Source organism: Glandiceps talaboti, chromosome 17 (assembly GCF_964340395.1).
Source record: "Glandiceps talaboti chromosome 17, keGlaTala1.1, whole genome shotgun sequence".
Lineage (NCBI taxonomy): Eukaryota > Metazoa > Hemichordata > Enteropneusta > Spengelidae > Glandiceps > Glandiceps talaboti.
Genome location: NC_135565.1, coordinates 5,526,430 through 5,539,141, shown reverse-complemented (window position 1 = coordinate 5,539,141; position 12,712 = coordinate 5,526,430). Strand labels below are relative to the sequence as shown.

Genomic DNA, 12,712 nt, shown 5'->3' with positions numbered 1-12,712 from the left:
AAGCTGTTCTCACTAAAAGAATACAGTGTTCACGGGACCTCAGTAATCATGGTGTGTCTGATATCATGCCATGTACACAATTTCTGCACTGGACCCCAGTTATTACAGTGTGCCCGATATCTTGAAATGTGCACAGTTTAGTGTTAAATGCACGTCAGTAATCACAGTGGTACTCCACTGTCTATTATACAATTAAATGCACACAATGCAGAGTTCATTGTACTCGATTAATAAACACATTGTGCCTGACAGCAGGACATGTACACGATAGAGTATTCACTGGACTCCTGTAATCAAGATGTGTCGGAGACAATGAAATGTACACAATGTAAGTTTTACTGGCCCCACAACACTCAAACGGGACTCTGTTTCCGAAATAATGATAACTTACTTGGAGTTTTGAGTTCCAGAGATTCTGCCACACCTAATGCTGCTAAAGGTTCTGAATATCCTATGTCTTGTTTCACCTTATCAATAAACTCTTCGTTCATTTCACCAATGGATTTCATTGCTGTCGTTCTCAGAATCTCCTTCACTTCTGATGCTTTCTGAAAGTAGACATCTGGTTTCTTCAGCATTCGTGTTATCCTTTTCTGGAATGCGTCAACGTTTTCCATGTCAACCACTAAGTCATCTTCATACAGCGGGAAAAACTTCTTGATCAGCTCGTGACAGGGGGAATACGTGGAAACCAGGAAAGGTATCCCAATGGCCATAGTTGATAACATTAAGTGGTGGAAAGTCTTTCCAGGGGATGGCGGGATGAGGATGAGATGAGAACTAAACATTTCCCTTTCCATGTACTTCAAAGTTGGCATAGAGGATGGAACAATTTTTAGTTGTGAGTGTGGGTTTAGATTTCTCTTAATGTGCGATTCTTTGGCTTCGCAGGTTCCCATTACTTTCCACTTAGGTGGTTGTTCTTGGAAATCACTGTACATCGCTGCTACTACATTTAACGCCTTTGCAAGTACTTGGTGACTCTGCATGTCTTCGAAATCTGACTCCTCAAGATATGACAAAATTTGAAGTCGTTGATCTTTCCTCGGAACCTTTGGAAGTTTGAAGTTAAGATACTTGTCATCTGGTACTGGGTAGATCAAAAACTGTTTGTCAGTGAACTCTTGAAATCTCTGTTCAAAATGTTCGAATGTCTGACCATCAACGGAGACTGTTGCTGAGGCTAGATCACTCTCTTCTTCAAGACTGTCAGCACGTGCTAAAAGTTCGTCTCTATTGCAACCAATAATACTTGGCGGGGAAACATCAGTGGGCCAGAGGTAGGTTATATAATACTGTGCCATGGATATAATTCTCTCTTTTGTTGCTAAAGTGGCATCAGATGTAAGCATTCCAAACCCTAATATAATTTGTACGTTTTTGATCTTGGCTATATCTGGGAAGTAGGTGTCGCATGAATACAACCAATCATGATCTGGGTTTTGTCTCCTATGTTTTAGGAGTCTTATTGGATTTGGACAAATCAGCTCAACGTTGTTCCTTCGTGCTTCCTCATATTCTTGGTCTGTCATTTTCAGAACCGTACAATGAACGGAGAGACCTATTGCATTAAAAGTATGTGCAAGAAGTCGGACAGCCGAAGCAGTGCCACTCTGAAATGGTGATCCCCACGTATCACCCATGATGAGAACAGCTGGTTTATCGGAGGTCATCTTGGAGTCATCCATTTCTGTCAATTATTCATTTCTATGAACCAAGCAAATGGAAAGGGGGGATTAGTGTGTCACAGTAAGCACTACAGGCTTACAGTATGCAAATACTATCTGATCTTCGTAATATATAGTTTATTCAACTTAATGTGTACATTGTACTGGATACTCCTCACCCGTCATCCCAGTGTCTTGCCCAAAACCAACACTATAATGGTCTTAGCTTGGGCGCACACAACTGTCCATTCATGACACAGACATATTTATTAATTCCTAGACCTTCTAACCAGGTGCAGGGTCTATGATTAATTATGCAATTTCATAACGGTACTGTCCTGAAAGGAATACCATAAGTAGCCCGTGAAACATGGTTCAGGCACTGAATAGCCTCAAATACTCAAACATTTTCACACATACTCAAATAAGTTAACAACAAACTATGTCATTGTTATCTTCATAATTTACTATAATTTTTGTACTTTTATTTACATACTGTATTTACATAATAATGTCATGATTAAATTCATTCAAAATTTAAAAATACCCTTTTTCTCAGAGTTGGCCTGGTATAACAAGGAAACACTTCAACATGGTGATTCTTGACCATCTGAACTACTTTCACCAAATCGTGACCTGGCATACAACTGTAGTTTGCATAGGATTGATTAACCTTGTGGTGAATTGCCTCCACATCATGCTCAGAAAATATTCCCAACCCACACTTATGCTCCATGACCCTCTCCATTACATGACACTCTAAAAGGTGTAATTTTTGTAGAGTAAAAAACACTACATGTAGGAAAGGTTTGCCTGTAGTGTGTCATAAGGATGGTTATGGATGTATCTGTAAAAAGAAAAAATAAAGAAAAGAATTCAACTCAACCCAAGGTTTGTTTTCATTCTTTCGCAACTTGATACAAATTGATTTCACATTCTATGTTTAAATACCTATATATAGTAGCTGATATGATGAGAATATCCAACTATTTTGCATACTGATCATTGTTTCCAAACCCTTCACTGTATGACCTGCATGAGATGGGAGTTTTTGTTTTACCTCTTGACTTTCCCTCTGCTATAATAAATACACAAATTGATGTTATTTGTACTTCACAATACCTGGAAGTAAAACAGTAACAAAATATCATTAATGCGATGTTCCTTAAAATTAGTACACATAATATGAATATTAACCCTGTCTCCAGCCTGTCTATACAAATCCTCATTTTCTTTTTCCATTTGTTGGAGTTTCAGGAGTGGTGGACCCTTTCTAGAAATTATTTCATCATCATCGTCATCCTCATCACTGTCTTCATAATCAGACAGCATCATTAAGGATTCAATATCCCGACTGAGGTTGTCTGCTCTTTCTTGTAGACTGTCTGCTTTTGAAGAGCAACCACCTCATCCATTAACTTCACATACTTCTTGTAGCAGCCTGATTTTAATACAGGCTCATCTACATCACCAGCTTCCACCTTGTATGTGAATATCTTCACATTCAAGATTTGACATGCCTGTTGTAGAAGCTTAAAAGACCTGTGGAATATCCCCAGTGAAATGTGAAAGACAGGTCAACACACCTTCAGAGCACATAAAATAATTGTCTTAATTTTATCCAAATGTGTCTTCTTTGACCTAAAGAGAAATAAATAATGTAGTGTTATTATTAAAGTACTAACCCTAGATAGTGGTACATCAAAGAACGGCTGTCGAACACAGTCGTGGTATAGTTTTGCCTTCTTCAGAGAAGCTCCACTTTGTTTAAAGCTGTGATGATCTGCTTTGATTTGCTCTGCTGTCCCACTGATTAATGCAGGCCCTACTACCTGGATTCATCGTTGCCTCCTGTTTTGTTGAAAGGCACCACAGACAATAATATTTACCTATCAGGAGATATACAAATTATCTTTTAAATTAATTCCTCAAAGTAAAGGCACTCCCTCCGTGATCTACAGGCATATCATAAATCATTTCATGATCTATCATCACATAAGTTTTGTGAGATAGCAAATTACAACGAAATACCAAATTTAATCCCCCTATTGTTAATGTAGTAAACACTTGAAGTTACAATGTAGTTAGGACTGACTCATACTCAAGGACATTCAGAGTGTATGTAATACATATCTGTGTCTGTGAATAGCGAACGGGTGTTCCCTTTTTAATAATGGATTTTTTTCTGTTGTGTGACCACCCAAAAATGGAAGAAATCTATAAAAAAAAAAGAGTAGGGTATTATCTATGTCTTCTCCTCTGAGACATAACATATGTTAGTTACAGTACCAAGACATTTATGCACATCTCCCCTGTCCCCTATAAATAAACAAAGCATATAAATAGAGTGTAGCACAACCTACCACTGGGACCTGATAAGCCATATATCTTCATGAGGTACTCATAATCTCCAACTATCCATACTAATATTCTCTTTCCTCTGAAAAAAGTGTTGGATGAAAGGAATCATAAGTAAATTGTTAGCACACAGACTGACTTTCAAAATCTGAAATATATTGACAATTACAGTTTATACATGTATGTATGTACATGAAGTAGACCTACTTCCACTCATAGCCATTCAGTGTATCAACATCTCCTTTGTTGATATTCATAGAAATGTACACATTCTTATCAGAATCATTTGCCATGAACAAATTCCACACCACAGTATTTTCACAGCTGTTTTGTTCTTTCACATTAACAACCTGAAAGATGGTCTTCATCAAACCACCACCATGGTCCCCACCAAACTTTAGCCAAATTTGAGATGGTGGTATGATTTCATGGGGAAAACAATTTCTCATACCTGTCAACATGTAAGAATCAAGAATTATCATAAGTAAAGAGAAAATTTTTAACAGTTTTGTAAATTGACAGTTGGGAGATAAGTGAATCAAACACATATTGCAGTTTTGCTGAACTGATCAATGTACATGTATGATGAAGGAAACAACTGGAGAGTCATTTCATGATTTCATATCATCTACTCCAATTATTTGCAATTTCAGAGTGCATTTACAGGGTATCTTTACTATGGGTTATTGCATCATGGGAGCAAGCATCCATAATGTATTAAATTGTTGTGCACTAAAGATTCATGATTACAAAAATACTAAACACTTCAGTGTAAAACAGCTGTCATGAATATTCAGTGTTCAAATTTTAAATACATTATATCTGCAGACTCCAATGATGCAGTTTAATTAATTGATTGATAGGGGACAAAAAAACCAATCTCATCATTACTTTTCACACTTCACTGAACATAGATTCACCTAAATTAGTTCCGAAGACAAATATAACACTATTCAACTACTATTTTATCTTTATCAGTATATATAGCTGTAAACCAAATGAGAAATACCTTTCTAGGTCCTCTAGTCTTGTCATAACAGTAGATACAAGACTTGACACAGCCACACAGGGTGCCAGTCTCAACTCCTGCATTTTTATACCATCTGCTCCTTTCAATGTGAAAGATAAAGGTAGATTTTCGACCACTAGAGGTATCTGTAGCACCTTTGCTTTCTCACTGTCTTTTTGTTTACTTTGAATATAAACATCCCACTGTCTAAGCCACCTATATGAAAGAGTTTGTCTCTTAGATTAGGAGAAAATCAACATACAAGGTAAGCACAAATAAATCAAATAAATCATGACACCCACTGCACACAAGTACACGGTTGCTTATTTGAATGCCAAACATGATTGTGTCATGAGTGAACAGTCTTTCCTATGGCAGTTTGTCAGATTTCATGTAAGCATTTGATTCAAAAACCATGGCAAAATGATTAAAGGGGTCACCATGCCAGGAAATTTAGTTGTTTTCATAAAATATGGCAATTACTTGTAATTTCAGGGAAATATCAAGTTGCTCTTGTGCCTATACAGGTATATTTATTTTGCTATGGGACATTGCATCATGAGAGTCAGCAGAAATGTTTTCAAGTTACACTGGATATCCATGAGTTTTTTTTTTTTACAAAGTTAGGGTACAGGTAATCAGAACTCATAACTATTCAGTGTGAAACTTTAATACATTATTCCTGCGTACTCTCATGATGCAATAACTTATACAGAGATACCCTATAAAGCACACAATGAACTTGAAGTTTCTCTGAAATCACAAGCCTGGAGTCGTGTTCCCCTTTAGGCTGCTTTCACAAAAACTTGTTAGGGGGGGGGGGGGGGGGGGTCGGGAGATTTTAGGGGGGGGACTTGAAAATATATGGATAGTGTGTGGGGGGGTACCTGAAAAAATGTTATGGGTTGTACTTGACAATAAATTGACATCATGACTTTTCAAACATGGGAAAATAAGCTTTTAAAATGTTGGTCTTCCTTTTTCAACAACAACAACAACAACAACAACAATAACAACAACAACAACAACAACAACAGCGACGACGACGACGACGGCGGCTACAAACAACAGTTGCTCACAAGTTAGTAAAATGAAAAAGTTAAATTTCAATTTTCTTTTAATAAACTGTTAATGTAATGATAAATTGAAATGGGCGAATTGAGTGATACAGATTGTTTTTTGTCTGAAAATACCAGTGTCTTTCATGTACACTACTATCTACTGAAATTTGGTTCATTTAATGTGTGAAATTACCTTTACACTGTACTGAAAATATTCTTTGTGACATGACTGTGTTTTGGTTTGTGGTTATCATAATGATATGTAACTTTTTCATGTAAATTCTTATTAGTATTAAATGACAGACAAATATGACAGACAACATTTTACATTTGCAGCTCTTGGAAGTTAAAAAAAAAAGAGTTGGAAAAGGTTCATCTCAGCCTGCCATCAAAATGTAAAAGATGCACCTGCACTAAAACATACTTGACAAGTATCAAAAACTTCTGTGCAAGGTATTTTTTCATCCTATAGATATAACTATAATTTTCAACACAAACTTTTAATAACACATTCTAAATATTTCCTAAAATTAGCATATTGGCAACGTCTGCTACATGTGAAACAGAAGACAATATCTCACAAGCTGAGTTAACAGAGAAAAAGTAAAATAAGTTTTTAGCACATACTTTTCAACTTTGCATGAATATACCATTACTTGTAAATATAAAGATAAATAAATAAACTTTGACACTATATGGATGTATTCTCAACACCATTAACAAGAGATGATGGTAGTGAAAGACCACCAGATGACTTCCAACCCCGTGCACAACTAAAACACCTGTATAGTAAAGGGTTAGTGTCAAGTAAAAATGTTGAGAAACTTGACGAATTGAGCAAGAAACTGAGTGTCAAGAAAGAGATATTAAAGGGAGCAATCCTTCATTTAGAACAACAGAGAACACTTGCCTCTATGAGGGAAAGAAAACGAATGAAAGAAAGGAAGCAACGTGCTGAAAAAAATTTGATGAATATGACTGGGATGCGCTTGTCAGAAATGGTGACATTTCCAAATTGAAAGTGAAAGAACTTGATAAGTACCTTTCCAACTATGAAATTCCAGCTGTGGCAGGAATGCACAAATAGACAAAGTTGAGGCTGTAAGATGCCACTATTATCAATCTAACGAAAGTGAGAGTGATTTGTCATCTGATGACAGCGACAGTGAGAATGATGATACAGCTAGTTCCAACTCTGATGAGTTGAAGGAGAAATTGGGTCTGATGATGATGTTGATGATGACAATGCCATGTTTATATACACAAGATCTGGAAGGAGAGCTACCACTTGGAAATCAAAAATTTAAATAAACACATTCTGAGACTTTGTTTAAAGTCCTGAATTCACCTTTGTAATCTAACGTCAAAACCAGTCCAATAATCAGGCTCTTACAAGGTAAATGTATTACCAGGTTCATTAAGATATACAATTACTATGATAATAGGGCCATCTTAATTATCATTACCACTAATATATATCACTTGATTCCTGGCATTTTTGAGTCATACATTTATTTTCTTTTGACATTATATTGAACTAATTTACATCAAACAAGAACGGGATACATGGCAATGCATTTTATTTAGAGTTTTTTCAGTGATATTTAGACCAATTTGATTTCTTTTAGCCCACATTTAGGAAACTGAACTGGAACAATACAGTATAAAACTCTCTTTAGATAACATGTGCATCACAATATTTGCAAATACAACTAAAATGACATTCAACTGTAACACTACTAGTATAATGTACTAAAAATACAATATTGAACAGAAAACAAAGACTCGGTTGGTCTGCTGATCATTTTACAAGAGTTATTCAAAGTGTAATTCATTTTCAAGTATATGTTGTTTTTTGGACAGGCAATGCACTGGTTAACATAACATTTTGTTTTAACTGGTGTTTGTGTATATATATACACAATATACAAATTGATTATATATATAATGGACAAAGTTGGTATTAAGTGTATTATGTACAGTTTTGTACTTGGTATGGAATGTTAACGCACAAAAAAAAATTTATTCGGGTGGGGGGTACTTGAAAATTTATTTGGGTGGGGGGGGTAACTTGAAATATTTGGGGCTTTGGCAGGGGGGTACTTGAAAAATTTTGGAATATGGCAGGGGGGGGTACTTGAAAAGAAATTAGGGTTTTACAAAAATTCTCCCGACCCTCCCCCCCCCAACAAGTTTTTGTGAAAGCAGCCTTACCAGTCATTGTAGTCTTTACATTGTGATTAGAGAAACCTTGAAAACAGACATGAATGCTGAAAATATTAAAATAAATAATCTATGTAATAATAAATGCAGTGGGCTTTATTCAAATACAAGTGTTATTCCTAAAAGAGAAAAAGAAACAATGAATTATTATTGACTGCTACATATTAGGAAAGCAAAACTTTAAGATACCTCCTAAGTTTGTGAAGCTTTGACCATGTGAGACCTAGATCGACTTTGACCATAAGACCAGCACCAGGTTTGATGGTTGGGATCAGACCAGGAGGTCCCTCTATTCTGTCTTATTGATACGCTTGAAGTCAACTGCAGCTTCATATTTGGATGCATTTTCACCACCACTTATCTTTTGCCTGACTTCGACAAGCAGCTTTGACCTTTCTGTCACTGGATGACGACAGCACTCATTACTTTTTTCTTGGTTGAACAGTCTTGGTCATCATAATTAGCTAGAATAGATAATTAAATCATATTAAATTGATTAAATTTTCCCCAAATACTACTATAATGGGCAAGTATTTTCAATTGTAAACATATATAAACATGCACATGTAATGGGGTGAAGTTTTATTCAAAATTCACAATATTTTGTAAGGTCATCTGTGCAAACAGAACTTTTAAGTGAAAGTAACATGAACATGACCATATAAATTAATACATCGATAACTCACCTGACCACGCTGCCTTCTGTTTCAATAATTTTGATTTTTTTCTTCACTAATTGAGTAGTCAGCTCTTCATATCTCGGGTGAGTGTGTAATTCAGGCACATGTTGCAGCACTACCTCGGCTGCTTGAATTGGGCACATACTCGTTACATCTTCAACACTACTGTCACGGTCATTTGCATTTAGGAAGGGGACTGGATTGATTGTATTGAAGGGGCCAGCTAATGAGTAACTATGGTCTTATGGTCGTGTAATATTTGCTGACACTGACATTTTGCTGCATGATTTCTTAGATCTTGCAACCGCAAAATCTCTCTACAGCCAGCACTGGCACAGTCACAAGTAATTACAAGATTCGACAGTATATTAGAGAAGATGACAGACGGACACACAATAGAATCAAAACAAAACAATACGACAAACAGGACATGATGGTGACTCAACTAACCACAAACACAGACATTCACAACAAACAATATGGGGCCCATTACATATTACTTGGATCGGTTCGTCAATGACATCTTTACAGATGGGGCATTCCATTTCTGCGGTAATATTACTGAACCATTGACTTTGTAGAGAAAAATTACACTTCATCCTCTTCCCACACCTTTGTCTCACTGATGTTACTAAATGATCTGTTGCAGTTTTACGTTCAGAGTTGTCATCTATCTGGTCTATATCCTTACTACTACTACTACTACTACTGCTGCTGCTGCTGCTGCTGCTGCTGCTGCTGCTACTCCTTGGTCCCCCTCTGTTCTTACTATCCTTCTTTTTCTTTCCTCCCCTACTTACACTTTCACATACTCCACATTCTCCTACTCGACTGTGTTTAAACCACTCTGCTACATGTGTCCCTGGTCTGTATGTTTTGTTTTCAGTCCTTGCCATATTCCAGGACAATATAACTCGTTTGCAAAGGTTGCAAAAACGTGTACATCTTGTTCATCTTCTGATATCGATTTCAAAACACTTGACAAATTCATTCTCGAAATTTGCACAAGTGTAACTTGTACCAATAGGCCTTCTTGCACACACACGGCATCGTGATTTCAAAATACTCTCATGAAACTCATAAGACATTGTTAATTACGTTTTCAAAATCGGCAGAAATTATTCGAAAATGGCGCAATAAACAATTGATGTGTAAACAATACACAAACTTCGTTACCAAGGACACATGCATGCGTAATGAGATCGCAATCGTTCACAAATGCGCGACAGCATACATTGTAAACAAACAAAAAATACCGCCAATGGTGTTGTAGCACAACTGTGCGGTTTTTAAAAATGTTTATCCATATGCTAGTCCATGCTAACAATAGGTGTTCATTTGCTGAATGACTACCCAGTTGCTTTCTTGCATGCAATTGCCTATCCAACCATGTTGCTATCTTTGCGATATACGCGATCATTTGCCTGTTGCTATGGGCGTGGTCATGTTGCTAGATATGTTTGCACACATTTTTGAATGTTTTTGTTCACTTGTGCCTATTTTGTTCACTTGTGCCTATTTTGTTCACAGTTGCCTATCCAACATGGTTGGATAGGCAACTGGATAGTCATTCAGCAAACGAACACCTATTGTTAGCATGGACTAGCATATGGATAATCATTTTTAAAAACTGTACAGTGTACAGTTGTGCTACAACGCCATTGGCGGTATTTTTTAGAATATAATATTGCAACCAAGCAAGTTTTTTTCAGAAGAGGTGTAACAACTGCTTGTTTGAAAGAGGACACAGAACACGGATTACATGATGAAATATTAGAAAATCATAACTTATATAAAGGAATTCTAATTTGGCGGTACAGTTACGTATAGACCGCCATTTTGACATTTTGTCTGATTCAGAAAGCGTGGGTTGCTTCGAATCCCGTGACTATGACGCTACGCCGACAGAACACAATACAACTTACAAGTAAATACGCGCATCTAAACCTCTCTAATAATATTATAATAGTAAACAATGACATAGAAGTTAAAGTAGGTGGCGGTCACTTTGTCCCAAAACCCATATCAACTCGTCCCATACACTCGTCCCTCAGTCAACTTGTCCCACCGTTATATCGTGGAACAAGACCCATATACTTGTCCAACAATATACCCCAAGTATTTACGTCTTTTTTATCAAATGATAATATCAAAAACATAAATGTCGGGTCTAGAAATACGCAGCCAAACGTCTTCGGGCATCATCTAAACTGAAAATATGTTTTGGCTTGCGAGAATGGATCGTGACTGCCCCAGGCAAAATATCGACTGGCCGAGGTAAAACCAAGGGTTCAACCACAGTAATTAGTACACAAACTAAGGTTATATGGTTACAGTCAACCTACCGTAAAACATATTATGTCGCTTACCATGGTGGTTACAATGTGTTGCATGACACTACACGTACACGTTCTGAACTGGTACTAGTATGTCACCATGCCATTTCATGTATGACGACAGATACCTCAAAATGGACGGCGTACAGATAATGGCGAAGTATCAGTTTAAGTGGTTACCATCACGTGATCAATGTCAATCATCATAAGGTCGATCGGAAGTGGATTGTTTTCCTCCTATATTGACAGAAAAGTTCTAGTATAATCGAGTCACAAGTATACAAACACAGCCGGCACCAGTATTGGGGGTAAGGGTAGGGGGGGGGGGGAGTTATCAACTACTATTATGCCTAGAATCATGAAATGGCGGCGTCTCAGTATAAATGACCTGAAGTGACCTAGTTTAATTTAAGAGACGAGATCACGTGAGAATTTGGGACGCGACTTCACTATCTAGCCTGACACGTTCGAAGTATCTGCCTTCCTATTTCGTAGCGTAGGCAAACGTAGAGCTATGTTTGTTATCCTTGAAAGTTGAAAGTTGAAAGCTATAATTATTGTGCAATTGTTGTATATAGTTTCTGGTTGTATCAGCAAGTTCATTTTACATGACGTACAGAAGTGTCACATTATCACTTTTTATTACTTACGTGCTACTTTCTAGCTATTGATTTTCGCCCCTGAATTGAAAATAAAACCAACGGAAGTTACCGTACATCGTCAATCACCAGTAGTGAAAACAATACATTGTACATGTCGTAATCGTTGCCACAGCCACAGAGGAATCACAAGTCACGGTGGTTGTGTCTGTAACATTTATAAGTATATTTGATATTTGGAACTAGGATGAAGAAACCTGTAGGCCCGTTTGGATACGGTGTTCTGTCCCTTGATGAGCAACGTAGACCCCTGCATGCTACACCGTCTGCAAACAGGGCTATCTTGGCAGTAAATATGATTTCGCACGTTTCGACAGTATAGTATCGGAATCACTGTCTTGATGTCACGTGTTTTAACAGTTTTCCAGGCGGGGCGCATGTTGGGATGTTTTCTTATTGGACAGGGAAAGGCAGACAGTCCCATCAGTTGTGATTTATGAGGGTGGTAGATACCATGTGCTTGTGCTTGTATTGAGTGAACACTTCTAGACAGACCTACGAGCTGCACAGTTCACGGACCTTGTACATCTATTTACCAACTTTTTCTGATTTTGCACTAGGTTTAATAGTGTGCACGTTTTCCATGCGTGTTCTGGCGTTTTCTGGCAGTGACACATTTCCTGTATGTGTTTAGTTACAAGTAATGTAACATACCATTATGTATCACATTGGGGTCGTTCCCATCGCCATAGTCTATATATATCTTTCGTATTGTTAAT

General features: G+C 37.1%; 1 protein-coding gene across 2 annotated transcripts in view; it reads right to left on the bottom strand.

Moving 5' to 3' along the window:
* The window catches only part of LOC144448441 (uncharacterized), an 18,231-nt gene extending 6,740 nt beyond the window's left edge, over positions 1-11,491 (bottom strand). Inside the window, exons 1-2 of one of the 2 annotated variants that reach the window (XM_078138692.1) lie at positions 11,368-11,491; positions 392-1,707 (exon numbers count right to left, since the gene is read on the bottom strand). In XM_078138692.1, coding sequence (XP_077994818.1) covers positions 392-1,688 — 1,297 coding nt within the window. In that variant the 5' untranslated portion in view covers positions 1,689-1,707; positions 11,368-11,491. Of the gene's footprint in view, positions 1-391; positions 1,708-2,214; positions 2,500-11,367 lie in introns of those variants that run through there. The other variant, XM_078138691.1, reaches the window with a different exon arrangement.
* Positions 11,492-12,712: the final 1,221 nt, after the last annotated feature.